Source organism: Thunnus maccoyii, chromosome 17 (assembly GCF_910596095.1).
Source record: "Thunnus maccoyii chromosome 17, fThuMac1.1, whole genome shotgun sequence".
Taxonomy (NCBI): Eukaryota; Metazoa; Chordata; class Actinopteri; order Scombriformes; family Scombridae; genus Thunnus; species Thunnus maccoyii.
The window spans coordinates 20,392,520-20,412,534 of NC_056549.1; the positions used below are offsets into that span (position 1 = coordinate 20,392,520).

General features: G+C 39.6%; 1 protein-coding gene across 1 annotated transcript in view; it reads left to right on the plus strand.

The window, feature by feature from the left end:
• Positions 1-1,230: 1,230 nt before the first annotated feature.
• Positions 1,231-20,015, plus strand: part of ezrb (ezrin b) — a 31,154-nt gene continuing 12,369 nt past the window's right edge. Inside the window, exons 1-5 of the mRNA XM_042390880.1 lie at positions 1,231-1,394; positions 3,369-3,486; positions 9,470-9,553; positions 15,834-15,929; positions 18,518-18,792. Of these exons, the coding sequence (XP_042246814.1) occupies positions 3,475-3,486; positions 9,470-9,553; positions 15,834-15,929; positions 18,518-18,792 (467 nt within the window). The 5' untranslated portion in view covers positions 1,231-1,394; positions 3,369-3,474. The remainder of the gene's footprint in view (positions 1,395-3,368; positions 3,487-9,469; positions 9,554-15,833; positions 15,930-18,517; positions 18,793-20,015) is intronic.

A 20,015-nucleotide genomic window follows, 5' to 3' on the forward strand; every position in this document is an offset into this window, starting at 1 on the left:
TAGTTCAAGGTGCATGGCAGCACAGTCACATCACTGTTTGGTTTCGTATTATGGTGAGAATAGGTCTAACCTCCGATATATACGGGTCTATTTTAATCCCGTCAGCCTATTGGTCGGTTTAGCTATGACGCCTCCCCTCTCTTTTGGCAGTGCTTCCTGTAGTTCAGAGCAGGGCGGATGACGCACACTTCCCCAGAGAACTACAGTGCAAAAAAAAAGAAGAAGAAAAAAAAAAGTTTCTGCTGTGATGCAATTGTGGTCACAGATGACAGCTCAGTCTTTACACAGAAGAGAGAGGAGGTCACAGTTTATTTATTCAGAGATTACACCGACACGGAGCTCAACTACTCATATTATAATTAACTTATTACGTTTGTTTCCCCTTTGAGTTAAATCTTTATTTTGTACAAAATTGGTAATACAAAATACAGAGAAAACTCTACAAATTTGATTTTAAAGGGCGATTCATGGACATAATTGATTTAAGACGAAAAATATTTGTGTTATTGTATATGTTGAATGTTATGTCATGTCATGGTTTGTCACTTATTGTCTGCGACGCTATATGTGAATATTATTTAATACTGTTTTTAGCCATAAAAATGGAAATAAAGCCAAAAAATATATATTCAGATAGAATAATTATAAAAATAATAAAAAGAGATTATTTAAAATCGTATTTAGTTATAAAAGATTAAGCTTCAAAGCGTGTAGAAACCAAGAAGCAGTGATCATTACAGTGTGCTGGATGACATTCGACCCAGTTAAAGTGTGTAACTGGGACATAGAGCAGGCTACACACTTCTGGTTTTGATCTTTCAAACATGATAATGTCAAACCACTAGGCAAATCATGATAGAGTTACACCAAACAGACAATTACAGAAAAAGTCAAAAATCCATATGTCGTTATCCAGCAGTCACACAATGATTAATATTCAGGTGCACTCCCACGTGACATCTTCATGAGCTTTTTTAGCTTTATGGGCCCCTAAACCATCATGGTGAGTTGATGCAAGACTCTCATTTTCCATGCCAACAACCTTTAACATCATTTTCAGAAAAAAACTGATGAGATAAACCTTAACCCAACAAAACTGTGGATGAGGAAAGACCAGCTTCAGTTAAAAAGCCCCTTAGTGATAATAAAACTACCTTTAGTTTTGCGGGGAGGCCCCTAAAAAGTCCACTGGCGGTCCCTGGGGCCCTAGCTTGTGAACTAGCGCTCCCCCAGTTTACCGGTGACAGCAGGAACAGTCTCGGTCGTCTGTGCGCCACAGTGGGATGGATGAGCGCCATATTGCGCCTGGCTGAACAGAGGGAGGGGGAATCTGCGGCTGTGAGCTTCAGACCGCCGTATAATCATCTGCTGATCTCCAAAGCTCCTCAGCTCCGGTAAGACTTTTAAATAAGTGGATCAAGCTGTCTGTTGTACTGACCGAAATTTACAACAACAACAAGGAGATTCACTAAAACATTACTTGTCGCACTTTTTCCGCGCACTTTCTGCTGCTCTCCACAAAGGAGGCAAATCTCACAACAGGTGTCTGCGGGATTACACAGTGAGGATGAAGATGAAGCTCATGCGCCGCCGGCGACAAAGGGCAGCAACATAATTTACAGCCTGAGTTAAATACTGTTGTGATATTTGTTTTAATATGATAAATCGCTGTCGGTGAGGTTCAGAAGCGCAGAGGTGGACTTTCTCGTTTTCTGGGCTGGAAATCGTTTCCCTGTTGTTGTGGGTGTGTTACCATTTCACCCATAACACCAACACGAGTCTATCGTGAAAAATACTCACTTTGTTATATTTTCTTACACTGTAATAACCTCAAAGTGTTACAGTGCGGCTGAGTATTGATGGTTATCTGTAGTGAGGAGCAACAGTGTTTCTTTCCTCTTAAAGCGACGTTATTAAATAGAAACAAAACTGTGAATGTATCCCGTTAATCTAATTTGGGGTGTGTGTTTGTCAGCAAACAGTGGTGTTAAATTAAGCAGCTAAAAGAAAGAAGGGTGGGTGCTATAACTTTATCGTGGCCAGTGGGTGAGGCATATTTAACCTACCTGGTGCCTGCATGATTCAACAAGTCAAGTTAGCATTAAACTGCGGGACTTCCGATGTTCAACTCCAGAGTAAAGTCGTTATTGAGTAACAGAGGAGCGGGGACCTGGAAGATGCTTATACAACATTAAAATGGAAGTAACAGGCCCTTTGAAGCTTATATATAATTTGTTTAATTGGAAATACACACAATAGGTCCTTAACTGTTGCTACATTATAGAGGCACTGTGATCAAACAATATATTACATATGAGGCCTGATGGAGGGAATTCAAGTTATGTAACAATCAAAAATATTAAACATTATCTGGTGCTAGTTTCTCAAATGTGGAGACTTGCTTCTTTTCTTTGTTTTAATTGCAAACAGAATATTTTTGTTCTTAAAACTGCTGGTCAAAGTAAACCATTTGAAGATGCCACCGTGGGCTCTGGACAGTTGTGACAGTCATTTTACACTGTATTGATGTTTATAGACTAAATGATTCATATTTTTATCAAAAGTTATAATCACATAATCATTATTTGCAGCCTTAAAGTCTTCTATTAATCAAAAACGCCAAACACTGGTTCCAACTTCTCAAATGTGAAGATTTGCTACTTATTTCAACTGTATGTCATTAAGTTGAATATATTGGGATTTTGGATCGTTGGTTTGTAAAAACAAGCAATTTGAAAATTTCTCATTGACTGATAATTTACAGAGAAAATGAACAATCAAAAACTAATCAACAGATACGGTTGCAGTCAAAAGTTCGGACATACTTTCTCATTCATGGTAATGAGAAGGTGTAGGAACTCTCTTTAGCTACGCTATAAAATGTCAGAAAAATTGTGTAAAATCTCTGTTTCCCAAAACCCGATACGATTCATCCCAATCAACAGTCCTCAATTGGAAGACAATCAGTTTACTATCATAGAAACCACATCGGAGAAGCTGGAACCAGAGATTTTTTTTTCTTAAACAGTGACTCCAAACGATTAATCGATTATAAAAATAGTTGGCATCGACTAATCGATAAATTGACTAGCCTAATAATTTCAGCTCTAGTATAAAGTTGAAAATTGTTATGTTCAGGTTCAAGATTAAAGACAGCTGAGGTTAGTCAGAGGTTTGGTGTGGTTTAACAACTTGGCAGACTTGTGCTCTTATTTTAGAGCTCAGACACGGGCTCTTCCTGTTCTGTGTGTCTGGCTGCTGTGAGCTTGACGATTTTGGTGATTCATCCTGATGACTGTCGTCTCTCAGCCGGGTTTAAGTAACGCCGAAGAGGCTGAAACTCGTTTCTCCTCTTTCTCTCTTTTCAGGAAGGTACAGTGAGAACTACAGCCACACGGAGCACAGGTCTCTTTTTTGGAAACACTTTTTTATTAACAGCAGCTCCTCGCACAGAGCCAGGAAAAGGACAGAAAAATGCCCAAAGCGGTAAGTAGCCCCTTTGGTTTATTGATATTTCCTCTCACTGCTTGTATCGCTGCTTTAAAGGTATTCAAACCAACACAACATGTAACTTGAATGGAGGATTGAGCTTCCTAAATTCAGTACAATCTTCTATTTGAGGAGGAGTTTTCACATCTTTTCTTACATTCAAATAAATTATATTAGATTATAAACCTTTAGATTTTATGTGAACTGTTAAATATCTGTTACAGTGAATGTGAGCATGTTAATACTGATAAAACGTCATAGATGAGTGAAAGCTTTGACAGCTTGATTTAAAACAGACTTGTTCAGGTCTAAACGGTTTTAGTTTATGTTTGGTAACTACTTAATGGCTCATTTGGAGTAAAAAATCTTAAATCACTTGATGAGATTGACAGATTGTCAGTGTTAAAGTGATGCTATCACAGTAGTTTCCTCACTTTTAAAAACTGTATTTTACATTTTTACTTCTTCTAAACTCCCAAGTAAAACTTTGAGACTTTATACACTGAGTCAGAACAATGTCACTTTTCACTGGGTTGGATATAATGTCGTAGACACTTATCTGTAGGTCCTGTGTTAAAAGGGGAACACCACTCAAATCACATGCTCTGCTCATATCCTGGGGGTGTCCCATATGTACTCTATGACAACATCATCCACTTTCCTTTTGGAAGGCTTGGAACAATTGTGAGACTTATGCTCTAGACATGCACAGTTTGAGCTGTGTTTCATTTATAATGTGCTTTCATCGATGGACAAATCATGCTCTGTAATCTTGTACATTTGTCCAACATCATAAAACAGGCTGGTGGAAAATCTGTTGTTTATAATTTTGGGAGACTGCGATGAAAACAGGATATTTTCTCAGTTATTAGACGTTATTTTCAAGGCTGAAATGTTAGCCACTTAAAGTTGGGTTCCCAGAGTCATTTAGGTGACTTTATGGATACTTTGTACATTGATTTCATTTACTTTCAGTCATTATGAAATAGATTATATAAACAGTCATTATGTTTGATTAAGATGTCCTGGTTTATGCCTTCAAGTTCTCCTGACTCTCTTTGCCCCACCCCAGTTATTACATACTGTACAGTCGCACATGGCTCATGTCCCTCCCTCAGCTTACTGTTTGGAAATTTCTGGTAGGCGTATAATAGCATGTGTATATTTTAGAGTATGAAGGAAAATGTGATGGGAATTTGCTCGACATGGATATATGCCCGAAGCATATTTCCATTTTTAATTAAAAAGCACCACTGAACCGAACCCATGAGGTATGTCTAAACCTCACATGTCAAACTTTTCTGTATCCTCCGTTCTTTAAAAAAAAAGGTCAACTGAAACCTACAAGGGCTGCGACTAACATATATTTTCATTATCGAGGTTGAATTTGGATATTTTTTCCCAAAAAATGATTAATCAATTAATCAAGGTTGGCGACTAAAAAATTCAATGAATGGCCTAATTGTTTCAGCTCTAAAACAAACAGTAAATTAAACACAATCTTGATCAAACTGGGGAAGATTTTAGTAAAAAGACAAAAACTGAATCAAACTTTGCTGCCTGGTCAGATCATGACTGACAGGTTGAGCAGTGCAGCATTTTGTGATGACAATGACTAAAACCCTGGTCAGAGTCATCAAGTTTGTTGTTGTTGGTTTGTTTAGAATGGCCTCTGGGTTGTCATGAGCGTCGCCGTGGAAATGACATCATTACTGTCTGACAGCAGCAGTTGCAACAGAACAGACTTTTTTGGTCGATAGTGTCAGACTTTATTTTCTTTTCCGTGATATCAAGAACTCTCAAACCCCAATTTTAATTTGATCCTAGTACTGACTGTTCAATATGTGAACTCATGACTGCCTCAGCCTTTCCAACATACCATGAGAAATATGAATAGAACACTAAGTCTGTTTTAATGAAGTTGTTCCTTTGATGCCGTTTGCTCTATAAAGCTTCATACTCTCAGATTAATCCCTGAAATGCTGACTGTCACTTTTAGTATTGGTGAAATATGTAAATAAGGGTTTGTACCCTGACTTCCTGAAAAACTGTGAAATTAGATTACTAGTTGGAAGAGTATCAGTGGCTCAAGCTTGAAGCCAGAAACATACAGTATAATGGTCGGGAGAGGTGGGGATTGTGGGTGTGGGAGTGTCGAGCATCATCACCAAGAGCTACAGATAAGCCTCATGATACGTACAAGCTATTTAGAGTTATGTTAGTGCGTCATATTTAAATAGAATGGAGGTAAACAATAAATAACAGCCTTGTAAAACTAACGTGATCTTGTTTTTGTGCAGACAGTATGCAAAAAAGAAAGAAAGGGTTCTTATGGGAGCCCCGGATTTTATAGATTTTGTCGAAATATTAGATTTGTTTTCTAGATTTATAATGTTTACATTCAGTTATTCTTGTCTGCCATAAAATACACATGATGTCCTGGGTTTGAATCCAGACCCTGCGTCCTCACCACATGTCTTTCTTTCTTTACCGGTTCTATCTTTTTTCACTGGCCGCTGATAAAATGCAAATTTATCCCCAAAAATAACCTTTAAAACAAATTTTTGGTGTCATAATACCTTCAAAAGTTGTCCTACTTTAGACAGCTGTAGTACAGTCATTAAAGTTTAATGTGAAGTGATGGAAAAGTTTTTAAATTTATTGATAAAATAAATGCAAATCAAAGAGTATAACGTACTAACTTGCCTTAAATCTGATGCTAAGCGGCGCAGAAGCCTACAGGCAGTCTGAATACAGCTCAGATATTTTGAAAGGATATCAAACATTCCAACATTGTGTGACAATGCAACGGCAGGACGTTGGACCAGATTTAAGGAGCAGCGTGGAGGCTCCTGTACTGCTGCTTCTGTGACTCAGTTTTCACTTATCTGAATGACACATTGTCAGAAGTGAATGACGGAGCTCCTCGGCTCTCCCAAAATCCTGTTCCCCTGTGGTCACAGCTTGTGACACAAACCATACAAGGCGTGGCAATGATCAACATGGATGGGTGTTTCCTCTTTATGTCCAGTTCTATTGTTAGTGTTTGTCTTTTTTAAATAATTGATTACTCAATCATGCCTGGAACGCCCTCTAGTCCTGATTCACCAAATGAGAAATGGTCACAATGGACACATGTTTAATGTTGACTTATCCTATTAACATCCACTCACAAGATATGTTACTATGAACTGAGATGACAAGTTGATTAATTGATTAATCAATCATAGAAGGAAAAAAAAGTAATTATATAGCAATCATTTTTCTAATAGATTCATTTACTTGTCATTTTTCATGCAGAAATGCCAAATATTCTCTCATTCTAGACTCAAATGTGAGGGTTTCCTATTTTTCTACTTTGTATATCATTATAAACTAAATATTTTTTAATTTTTGATGTTAGTTGGAAAAAACAAGACATTTGAAGACATCATCTTTGAATATAATTGTTAGTTGCAGCTCTTATGTCACTTTCTAAAGCCTTAATGAAAGAAACATTAGGCCTGTTCTCTCCATCCATGTTGTACTGCCGCACTAGACTCAAATAGTAGCAGTCATTTATGGCTATATTGTTCTCAGACCATTTCAATAGAATCCCCATGGTGACTCCCATTGCAAGACTCTTGTAAAACCATGCAAACTATGCAGAGGGTTAAATATTGAAAGGTCCTCACTGAAGAATGCAACTTATTTACAGTTTAACTACTGAGGTGATGAACACCTCATCAGAGCAGCTCCTCAACTTTGAAAAGGCTGAAGGGTTAAGAAGTCTTTTTTTTTTTTTGCCTTGTTATGTCTCATCTTGTTAAAAATATATTGTAATCTAGTGTTTCTGCTGCATGGTCTTTGTTACCATAGAGCTGATGCTGCTAGTTGTCATTGTTTCTTGGTTACCGAAGCTTCGTGGCTTCCTCTGAGAGTGTGAAAACCTGTTGGGAAACCCACGCTCCTGTAGAAGAAATGATTGAGTCAGTTAGTACATTAATGATTTGAAACTGGGGTTTATACAGTTAATACAGACGCCTGTACTTTCCTCTGACTAAAGTTGCTCATTGTGGAACTCTGGGTCCCTGCCCAGTGTATTTTTAGCATATGTGTCATGTTTTCTTTACCGCTCTGAATGGCCTCAGTTTATTGTGAGTTACCGTTGGAGGACTTACTTTGAGATCAGATATCACTCACTCAGTGGTTTCTGTTGGCTTGCCCGATCCACACACATTCACATATTCCATTCTCTTGCTGGTCAGGGTGTGTTTCTACAGTAGGTGCTCCATCTGTAGCTGCTGTAAATTTATACAGTGATGTTGAGAGAAGTATCCCAAATCACACAATCAGTTTTAAACAAGTGAAGTCAGCCAGTTTCCGATCAGTTCTGATGCAATTTCGCTGTAGTTTTTGGTAATCTGGCCTCTTCTAGGACGCAGATGATGATAGCGAAGGGACCGCTGGGGCACTGCAGCTGAAAGGGGATCTTTGTTTTGCTGTGTAAAGTAACTGCAGCGTCTCCCCCCCCTCCTTCCCTTGCTTTTTAGCTCTGACTTGAAGCTGGTGTAAGCTGCTCTGTTGGATAGTTGATTCAAATTGCATGCACATGTTGCAAGTGCTCCAATCGTTTTGATTTTGTTGATAAAGCAAAAGTTTGCCATGACACACATCCTGGGTGAGTCAACTTAGCACCAAGTTAGTTAACTCTCCTCTAACCTTACTTGACAGCAGCAGACACATGGATAAAAAAAAAAATGGGGCATCCCTGAATATCCACTGTCTAGACTACTGTATCCTTGACAACACAGCGTAGAGGTGTTTGCCATCCAACGCTGTGATTGGATTTACCTTCTTTGCAGGATTTAAGTCTGTCTGTTAGTTGCTCAGCCTGTGTAGCTTCGGAGGAATCTGTGTAGCCGTGAGTCACCAGACCAGTCACTGCTGCAGCCCAGACATCCCTTTTCCAGTGGGCGTCATTGAATTTGTTCACCGCCAAGGCTCTGCGCCGCTCACAATGGACTGGAGATGAAAGATGTCACTGGAGGGTTCTGTGTACTGTGTCCACTAACCTCTTTGTATCGTTTTCACTGGGCATTAATAAGTTCAGCCACAATACTCGGAGGATCTGTGTCTTTTCATAACCCCCCCGCAAATACCAGAGACATTTGACATTATACCCACAGAACAGAGATTCAGTATTTGCATTACCTCAAAGCAGCGATTGTAAATATTTGTGCATTGTGGCATGGCCTTTGTGTGAAATTCAGATGCCATTTGCCGATTACTGGCTGAATCTACAATACATAATATTGTTTCTCTCCATTATGGCCCACAGTTGACGTCACCAGTCATGCTATTTGTAATGGTTTTGAAATTGCGTATTAATCACTCTGGTGGATTTCTAGAAGCAGACATTAAATTCTCTGCTCATGAAGCAGGTTTCAGTTAGATGGACCACCTTTTTTTGTATGCGCAGGTCATTCTGATCAATCATTAACCAGTGAACTGAAAGACATGCCTTTCTTCTGTGAATGGGAGGCAACAACTGAAGTAGTCTTGTTCTCCCATTTGTAATTTCAGAACAACATTCATGGAGCTTCTTGTTAGCTTGATGAATTATATGAGGAATTAGTGCTAGAAATGCCACTTCTAATTTTGTATGCAACAAACAAACATTCATATGCTACTTGAATTTAAAACTTACAGCCAACACTGAATGTTTTACCCAAACACCTAAGATCTTTTAGCAGGATTTTCCTCAATCAGCACATCTGTCTTTGAGAAGGCTGAGATAAACACGGAGTCCTGTGTGTTTACTCTGCAAATACAACCCCCCCCCTACCAAACACACACTAACACACATACACATGAAAGCAGCGCTCTGCAGTTTGCCACGCTTTTCCTCGTATTGGTCCTTACCTATGAGGAACCTCTCTGTACTGTACTGTAGCTCCGGTCATGTTTTGAACTGCTTTTTTTTCCTGTTTTTCTGCAGGTCAATGTTCGCGTCACCACCATGGACGCTGAGCTGGAGTTTGCCGTCCAGCCCAGCACCACCGGCAAGCAGCTGTTTGACCAGGTATGCTGCATATCAGTGCTGTATTGACCTCCAGCATCAAAATCGACCCATAAATGTGTTATCAGGATCGCTCTAAAAAGATGATTAACAAATTGGAAATCAGGTTTTTGGATAAAGCCATTTTGATTGAGAGGATTGGTATAAAAAAGCAGGACATGCAGGACTTACACAAGAGGTAATTTGTAGAGTTACAGGACTAGTTTAACATTTTGGGAAATATACTTTCTTGCGGAGTTAGATGAGAATTGTAAGGTGTGTAAGGTAAATATGTAGCTGGAGCTTAGCACAAAGACTAGAAACAGGGGGAAACAGCTAACCCAGCTTGTCAAAATATAATAAAACCTGCCTACCAGCACCTCTAAAGCTCACACATTAACACATTACACATCATTTGTGTGATTGGTACAAAAACCAAAGTGTAAAAATGACAAATTGTATTATGTGAGAGACTATTCCATGGCTGGGAGCAGCTGCCAGGCAACCAGTAGAGACCCCAGGAAGTTACTGGTCCCAGCCAGTAACAGATGTGTGAATGGTATTGATCTAATCTAACTTTCAGCAAGAAAGCAAATAAGCCTATTTCCCACAATGCTGAATTATTCCTTGAAATGTTTTTTTTTTTAATTTAACAAAAAGTATTTCAAAGAAAGTGCTTCACTTTGAAAGAACCAAGAAATCCTGCACAGTGTCCATCTGTTGTACTTGATTGACGTTTCGGTTCTCAAACCTTCATCAGGTGAATTTATATCAACAAACACAGTCAGTTTTTGATCCGATGCAGACTCATGTGCAAGAACTTTGTAGAATAAAGTAAACTGAGTCAAATTTAGATTTGTTATTAGTTCATCTATACTCTGCTGTAGCTTTACATTTCAACTGTCATCACTACAAACCACATAAAACTGCTCTAACCTTCCTCATCATGTCCGATAACTGGATTGACGTCACAGAGAAAGATCTGTGTCAGGAGAAAGTGTCTGCCCTCATTATCATCCCTCCAAAGCTCTTTCCATTCATTACTTCCAGGTCTGAAAAGTTATCTCCTGCAGAAGAGATTAGAGGAGCTTTTGGCTTCAAGTATCCTTATCAGCGCCTGCCTTCCCCGCGAGGTTCAGGGATGATTATAAATGGTTTCCTGTGATGAAAAATGACAGTTTAACATAAGTGAGCAAAAAGAACTTGAGGCATTTATTAAACTCATGATTAATGGCATCAGTAGAATCACCAGCGAAGTGGTGAATGAAGTGTGGGAGGAATTTACACAGCCTCTGTACAGAGTGAAAGGTGTGGCAATAATGAAGGACATATGAAAATTGTGGTTGTAGTTATGGCTCCCCAGTCTTACTACACGCTTATTTACAGAAGATATTAATTTCGGACATGATTATTGCAAGTGATCACCTGTGTTTTGTGATGTCTGTAATCTCCTTGATACGTCTTATTTAGAAAACATAAAGCATTTTATCTTTATAGTAATGTAAAGTCATTTTAGAACACATTTCTTCTATTTATTAAAGAATGAATGCAGCCATCATTGGCACTCAAATTGCTCTTAGCACTTTTATTAATGTTTGTTCATTACAGCGGACCTGGTTATGTAATAAATAGAAGTGGAGGTATGTAGCGTCAGGCTCTATTGTTGACTATTGTCAAGCAAAGAATCTTATTTTCATTTCTCTCCCTCTGCTTTTTGAACAATACTATTTCAAAGCTTGGGTCCTAAAATCCAAAAGTAGATGACATGTCATTAGCGTGAGCTCGTCTGAGGTTGTGTGACAGCACCGGAGGAGGAAAGGCATTGTTTTAGCCACTTCCTGTATAACTCGTTTTTTAATAGCTGGTGTCGCCGGCTGTGTGTACTGTGGCTGCACGTCAGGGGATTCACTGTTCATCTCAGAAGCACCGTAGAGAACATTTTAGTCAAAAAAAAAAAAATTAATAATTGAATATCCAATATGTGATTTTGCCATACTCAGACATTGTGCGCTATAGATGTAACTGCTTGTGTATGGATGGAGTTTGTTTAGTTTTGAGCACTCATGACAGTTGTATTGATTGAAGAATAGTGGCCAGAGCTCTAAAACCATCCATGTGTGGTTTTGTTAAAGGAAAGAATAGCTAAAGACCCAGGATATTCACCTCTGACATCTCTCTATTTATAGTTGTTGGTGAATTCCCCCGCCTACTTGTTAGAATGGCTCTCAAAGGGGTGTGCCGCAGATAATCACTCACTCCCTGTGAGTGTCAGAGACAGTTCAGTGCTCCATTTTAGCGCAAAGATACAGTTTACTAATTTGAGCATGGGAAACTGTCTACAAAGCTTCACACCTTGTCTGAGGTCTGAGCAGCGGTTAACATTGGAAGCAGATTAATTCAACTGACATTTAGCTTTAGTGGTTGGTCCCTGAAGTCTGCCACCGGCATGATTTAGTTTTAAACGGGCACTTTGGCAGTAATTAGGTGCAACGACACAAGTACACAGTCGCAGAGTGCTAGACAGGTTCTGTGGAAATGCTGAGTAACAGCAGTGAGCTCATTCCTAGGGCCAGCGTGAGGCCTGGTGTGGCCCGTGTGGTCAGCACTGATCATAGCCTTAGTCCCTGTCATGCCGCTCTTAAAAAGAAATGCCTGCCACTCCCCTACACACCCTCGTGCAGTTTAACTTCCATCTGCCTGCGCGCTGCTCGTTTCATTTTGCCTGGAGCCTCAGTTAGAGAAATGCTCTCTATTTTACTAATGTAGTTTCAAAAAGCCTTTTGGTTTCAGCTTTTGTTTTAGATTGGTTAAAATCAGAAGGAAGATTGATGTTTAACAGCTGAAACATGGCAACATTTTTAACAGTTCAGCAATAACTTGAACCAAATCCAAGTCTGGCTGACAGGTGCCAGGAGGAAAATATGAAACTAGTTCACTCTCAGAGCCAACAAAGACAGACACCCAACCCACATGTCAAAGCTGAATTTAAAAAAAAAGAATTGCTGCAAAGCTCTTCCAAGTCAAGAGAGGGAACATACTGCATGATGGCTTTACTTGTTAGCTCTAGTATTGTAGAACTATTCTTACATATTTAACTCTAAAATATTGGCTTTGTAACACTCCCTTTACTGTTCGCTTCACAATGAATGTGTGGTCTGACACTAGTAAACCCATTTCCTTTGGGCCAGTATATGCTGCCCCCCCCCCACCTCAAAACACACTCCTTCATCTTTGTGCCGGTCCCTGTTTGAGGCCTGACTGGGTGAACCCCTCCCTTTCCCTCTTCAGTCGCTGGAGGACTCGGCATTATTCAGCCCAGAGGATGCAGTGAGTAATGCTGTTTCAGCCCAGTGGCATTCCTCTCTCTCACCACAGGACCCGAGAGCCTATAAACCAGACGGAGGGACATTCACTCGTCTTTCACTTTCACTAAGTCATGTGAACTGTTCCTATGTATTGCTGCAACGTATACTCCTTCAACCTAAAATGAGTGTGAAGTGGCTGACGACACAGAATTCGACCTGACTACAAATGTTTCACTGAGTTTACAGTCTTTAATCATTGCCAGAGTGAAACAGACTTGTGCCTGCTGCTTGTAACAGCTTATAAAAAGAGTTGCTCTGAAGGAGTTTGGCTTCTATATTTTTGGGTTACAGTCACAAATATATTTCGCAAGCAGCTGCTCTCCATTTTGCATTGGAGTGTTTTAATTTCAGTAGTCTTAGGACCTCTTGATGTACATTGGAATGAACTAGCAACCCATTAAAGCCAAGGCAGGCTGCCAAACCAACCTGCTGCGATGTCAGTTTAGTAAACCTGTGTCCCTAGATTCAGATTTAATCCTCCTCTAATGAACTGTATTATTTTCAGTATCCTTTGTCAGCAGGTGTTCATAACATGTGTAACATGTCATTAAAGCTGGTTTACCCATTTGTCAGCGGAAGTACAGGCGCATTTTACCACAGTGATGTTGTTAAAGGTTAATAAGCTTGCCCAGGAAAAATGGTTACTTACCCATGGAGAAAAACAAGCATAACTCTTAAGGTATCTATGTGTTCCCACTGTGTTTCTCTGCCTCTCACTCTGCAGACCCCAAAGCACAACCACCATGAAAGGGCTGGTTGTGCTCTGAGTCCTTATGTGTTTCATTACAGGTGAGATGAAATGCTCTCTCATTTCACCCCCCTTCTAGTGCTTGTTGTCGAGCTAAATACAATCCATCAGAAAAGGTCCCTGAATCAAAGCCATTCATCTGCGCTTCCACAGGTCAGCCTGCCCTGTATTTTGTGTTAGCGACAAAGTGGGCAAGTTTGATTTTAATTTTAACCTTGGCTGGAGCTTATCATTGGGAATGGGCTTGGCCGGAGCAGCAGCGTGTTGACTAAGACTTCACCCAGGCAACTTAGCACCTCACCTGGTGATTGGGTGGGGAATTTGGCAGTGATTCATTCAAAAAGGGCCCGGCACAAAGATTGTCTAACTTAACGGCACACACACACACACGTAGACACAAAAACATGAATTCCGACATGGTACTGTTGGAAAAATCGCTTTGCCTCTCTGAAGCCCATAAAGAGCCTCTGGTCGTTGAGGTTTCTCTCAGAAGCCAGTGGAAAATGGCAGCTCCTCCTGCAGCATGAGTGATTATTCCAGATCTATAAGTGGGTTTTTACTTTCTGCCTGAGCTGCACAGTCAAACATTTTCTTTCAAAGTGCTGATCTGAAAACATTCTTCTATGGTCAGACCTAATTGTAAGTGAGGTTGAAATTAAAACTGCTCTCATAATCTGCCTTTTAAAAGATAATAACGAGCAGTTTTACAGGACTGTAAGTTGGAGTCCTCGCTGCAGCCCTCTCAATCTTTTCCAGTCAAAGACAGGATGCTAGTCATGCAGCACGCCCTCGTTATACAGTATCACTTCTCACTAGTCAAACAATAGGACCACTCTGTTAAAGACTAGTCCTAAGCATGCTCTTGTGTGCTGTGGCGTATTGAACCAGACAGACAGATGTGAACTAAGTGTTACTTCAGATGTGTCAAAAGTGTTACTGAAGCATCTGAACATTGCTAGTAAAGGTTATGATTGTTTATGATGGTTTTAATTGGTCATTTTAAGGGATATACAAGGATCAGTTGAGTCCAAGAATCTATCATACATTAGCTGAATTCCTCCAGACAAACATATGGTGTTTTAGAGTGTACTGTAGTTTGTCTTAGATGTATTTGGATGCAGTTTTTATCGTAAACCTGGCCAACTCCATGCTCAGACCTGGGAATGTGTAACACTATGAGGCTTGTCGACTAGAAAAGTCTTGTACCTGAGTATGTCACCTTAGGGTTAGATTCTCTCTGCTTTGCCAGCCTTTGTGAAGCACTAAAGGCCTTTCATAACTTCTCACTCTGCTGGAAGAAATCCATCAGTGATTCATTTACGTTTATTGGAAAAATTACCTCATTGATTTTTGAGGTGTGAGGACATGAGTTCTTTCTGTTAACTACTGAAGTTACGTCATCATCTCATATTCTGTGTTCGCTGGAAGAGCAGGTGGTGTTTTCTTTGAAGTAATGCAGTCTTAAATCTGGTCAAAGTTGATATCCTACTACTTCAACCAAATCAACATCAAAGTGTCTGCCATCAAGCATTGAAACTCTTCCAATTACGCGTTAACATTTTCCTATTTCTTTCCTTCAATTTATGAAGAAATAATTAAGCATAATATTTTGTTTCAGGGCATATTTTGGTATTGTGAAGTGAAAACCTGATACCAGCGCTGTTCCATGGAGTGTGTTTAAAGTAGCACTCTCAAAGATCTCCGTTTTGTTCTCTTTGGTGACACCTATGGCGATAATCGGTAATTACAGGTGTGTTTCTGGATCTCACTTCCTAAAGATCCAAACAGTGTCTCCTGTGTGATGTCAGTAACTGTTAACTCGCAACGCTAGCAGAGACTGGAAAAAACAGTAAGCCGTTTCACACACAAGTGAGTTGAAGAGCAAGTCTGTTGTGTTAGCTCTGCCTACCCTCTCTGGTTGACCAACCACTGCTGGGTGATGGAAAACGTGTCACTAACTGTGTGCTTGTGATTTTTTTTTTTTTTTTCCCCCGGGAATGTCGCCACCGACACCTAGTTTGTAATACTCATAATACTGCAAAGAGCTGCAAGAGCTTTCATCAATGGGCCACAGGCTCAGTCACCATTGTGTTACCTCATTTGGCTATAGATAGTCACTTAACGAACATTTATTTAAATGAAAATCTTCAAAGTTATTACTTTAAACCTCATTTCTTTTCTCTATCTGTAGGTGGTGAAAACCATCGGCTTACGTGAGGTCTGGTACTTTGGACTTCAGTATATGGATGGCAAAGGTTATTTCACTTGGCTAAAACTGGACAAAAAGGTAAGATTCATCCTCAGTAAATCAAGTGTTTTGTTTGATTTTGTCACATCATAATCTTTGTCTTTTGTAAATGCTCAGATGTAAAGAGCAACAAGGTTTGGAGAAAAATCTTGTCCAGTGATACAAATAATACGCAGTTTAGCTGAGGTGTTAAGCCACCCAGATCAATTTAGTTAGTAGATGATGGCCTATCTTAAGATGCATATCCTCCCTGAAAGTTAATATTTTATTTCATGAAAGTATTCATTCTTTATGATGTCAGCAGAGGTGGTCTTTTTCCAGACGGGGCAGCATGCCTTAACTATAAAAACATTGCAGGAAACCTTGCAATACTACATAATTCACCCATTAATCATAATGATCATAAATACTTTTTAAAAAGTAGACCCAAACATTATAATTTGTTTTCACATTCATTAATAATTATTTCATTATTTGCCCTTTTAATACCATGGAATTTTAATATCATTACACATCATGATACACTTTAACCCACAGTGCATGTTGGATATCTTCATGGTCATTTCACCTGCAATCTGAAAAATGTCCCAACTTCCGAACTTTTGCAACACATGGAGTCAAATTCAATAAACAATAGAGAAAGAATGCATTCCTCTGAGGGGGCGGCAGAATCACTGCTCCAGTGTTTGCCTTCCAGTCAATCAGTAGCCACCGTATTAAAGCATGTATATTATTCACATGGCTCTATTGTGGTCACTGTCTTCCATTTCCAACATGGCAGCAAATTTTTGAAAGTCTGTCTGATTTCTATCTGTGCTGTGGGGTCACAGCACTGCATGTAATCAGCTGGAGTTGGATTATTTGACTAGAGTGAGAAGTGTGAACTCTTTGTGAACCACAACTGCCTCAACTGTCTCTGTTGTTCCTGAGTAAACACAGGTTATCTGGGCGCCACTAACTGTTATTCCTGAAGTTGCTTATAATCCATCTAACATCTAATCAACAGTCTAATTAAGATTGTTTTTGTATCACAGTTGCAGTATAATGCACCTGCAGCCTTTTAGACCAGTTGTTTTTGCATTTATAATCTGCTAAATATACACCTGTCTCTGGGTAATAGTGCACCAGTTAAACAAATGTTTAGGCTATATATTTCTATGTAATGAGATCGAAGGGAGATTTTCTGATGAACGTCTCCCTGACTGAGACACACGTAGGAAACTGTGCTAAACTCTCTAGAGGAAGTTTGAAAGTTGCCTCTTTGCGCTTTATCATCATAAACAAGGGTCAGAGAGAGAGAGAGAAAAAAGGTTATGCTTGCCTCAGTCAGCAGCAGTATACTGTACACTGTGTGCTGACACTGCGCTGCAGCTCATCAGTACAATGCAAAGCTCAAACTGGAATATTCCTGGCCTTGTACAGCCCCATTCTCCCCATCAAGACCGCTTGGTTCCTGTTTTGAATTAAGAGGAAGAGGCATATTGTGTAAACACACACTCTAGCGGAGAGTTATTAAAGTTTATTTCCACCAAATGAAAATGGGAGATTCCATTTTGTAAGGGCGGGGCACCCATGAAACTGCGGAACTAGCTGTATAAAGCTGTGACACACAGTATTCATTCATGTTGCTAATTGTGATTGTTTTGTAGCCAGTAATACAACTATATTGTAAAGCATCATGATTCTCAGCATGATCATATCCTGGCTCTCAAGTTTGAGAAAATCAAAGCACTGACTTATACCCCAAATACACCTGATAAGATCAGTAATGTGCTTTTCAGTTTGACATTAACGGAAAAGTATGACTGTTAGTTTTGGGTAATGCGCCTATTTGCTTTCTTGCCAAGAGTTAGATGAAAAAAACGATGCCACTGCCCCATCAGTGCAGTACAAATGTGGCCTGTTACTAACAGCCTGTTAGCTTAGCATAAATACTAAAAATGGCTAGCATGGCAACCAGAGGAGACTCCAGACACTCGGCAAATTGTAGTTTTTACATTTAAGTTGTGCAGATTAAACAAACAAGATTTAATGTGTGTAGTTCGTGAGCTTTAGAGTTGCTAGTAGGTGGATTTTGTTCCCTCTGGACAGAGCAAGCTCTTTCCACCTGCTTCCCATCTTTAAGCTAAGCTAACCGGCTGCTGGCTCCAGCTACATATTTAAAGTACAGAGAGTGGTATAGAGTTGCAGGGATTAGTTGATTAATCAGGACAGAAAATTAATCAGTATCTATACTGATTAATATTTAATTTTTTGGTCATTTTTTAAGTAGAAATGCCAAATATTTGCTGGTTGTAGCTGCTCAGATTTGAGGATTTGATGCTTTTTTGTGTCATCCATGACAGTAAATTGATTTTGGACTGTTGATCAGACAAAACAAGACATTTAAAGATGTCACTATGAGCGCCAAGAAATAATAATGGGCATTTTTCCCTATTTTCTGACGTTTATAGACAAAACAATTCATCAATTAATTGAGAAAATAATCAGCAGATTAATCGATGATCAATCGTCTCATCTATCTTGGCAAGAGAGCGAATAAGCATATTTCCCAAAATGTCAAACTATTCCTTTAATGGTTACGTGACACTATTTGTTACTTAACTATGTTTTTAATTCCTCCCCAGGTGTCATCCCAGGATGTGAAGAAGGAGAATCCACTGCAGTTCAAGTTTCGGGCCAAGTTCTTCCCGGAGGATGTGTCTGAGGAGCTGATCCAGGACATCACCCAGAAGCTCTTCTTCCTGCAGGTGAAAGAAGGCATCCTGAGCGATGAGGTTTATTGTCCACCAGAAACAGCCGTGCTGCTGGCCTCCTACTCCGTTCAGGCCAAGTTTGGAGACTACAACAAAGAAGTCCACCGGCCTGGATACCTCCTTTCTGAACGCCTGCTGCCACACAGGTGAGATGTGCCAGTTCATTCAGGACAACAAATCAAGCTTTGTTGTTATAGTGTTATATTGTTTATATTGTTATATGGTCAAAATGCAAGATGCAGCCACAATGAAGCTGTTGGGTTGGCACTGGCAGAAAGTAATCTTGTTAGGAAGAAGGAACTAAAAAACTTATATTAAAAATTCCTAAAAGTGCTGAACTCATTAACATTGGTGGAACCTGCTGCAAAGAAAATCACCATCTCCACCCTGGTAGCCAAAGAAACAAAAGAAGAGAATGAGGTTTATGTAACAATTATGATTTCTAGAAAATTATGTAAGTAACTGTATGTGCGTGTGTTTGTGTGCCATCTATTCAAATGAGCTCCCTTTGGACCATCGCGCCTGAGAAAACAAAAGATAAGAGAGTCGCCACCAAGAGTGGGTGTGTGTAGAATCAGGAAGAATCCATCATCTTTCTTACTTTAGGGGTGGATGTGTTAGGGACTGGTGACAATGATTTCCGATCATATCAGCTCCATGTATCCCCTGTAAGAGTAGTGCCCTCCCTTCATGATACAGTTTGGTCAGAAACACCTTCTCCTGAGAGGGACATGCAGTTATTTGGCAATGTCAATACATGGCAGCTCAAATATGCCAAGATTGTGATGACTTTTCTAATACACATTTCTGGATATATTGAAAGATCACAAAGTTGTCGCCATGTCTGACATTGCTGTTGATTTGTGCTGCACAAACTAAGAAACTGTTAAGAATAAAAAAGCATAAATATCTAGTTGCCTATCACCTTTAGTTCATTGCTGTATAGGGAATGACACAACTGAAAACGAAGGCCTTTATACACCATGGTAGAGTAGCTAGATGGTAGATATTAATCTTAACTGTGCATTATAATGATCAAAGTAAAGTTGATACTTTGTTCATTTAGATGTGTCTGCTCATGATCTAAGACCTAGTGTAATGACAGTAAAACATTACCAAAAGAGGTTTATGCAAATCTAGAAAGTGTTATGCGGATGTCTGACTGAGCAGAATATGTGTTAGTCTTAACACAAAATTTGGTTGCTCTACTGATTTGCTCCCTGGCACGCACCCCATTGTGCCTTTCCTCTAACCGTGGCACACAGCACGTCACCAAAATACCAAAATAGTGCTGATAAGTAAGGAAATGCTACTTCACTAACACAAAGTTGCACTTTGCGCAGCACCACTGCTTGAAAAAACAGCCCAT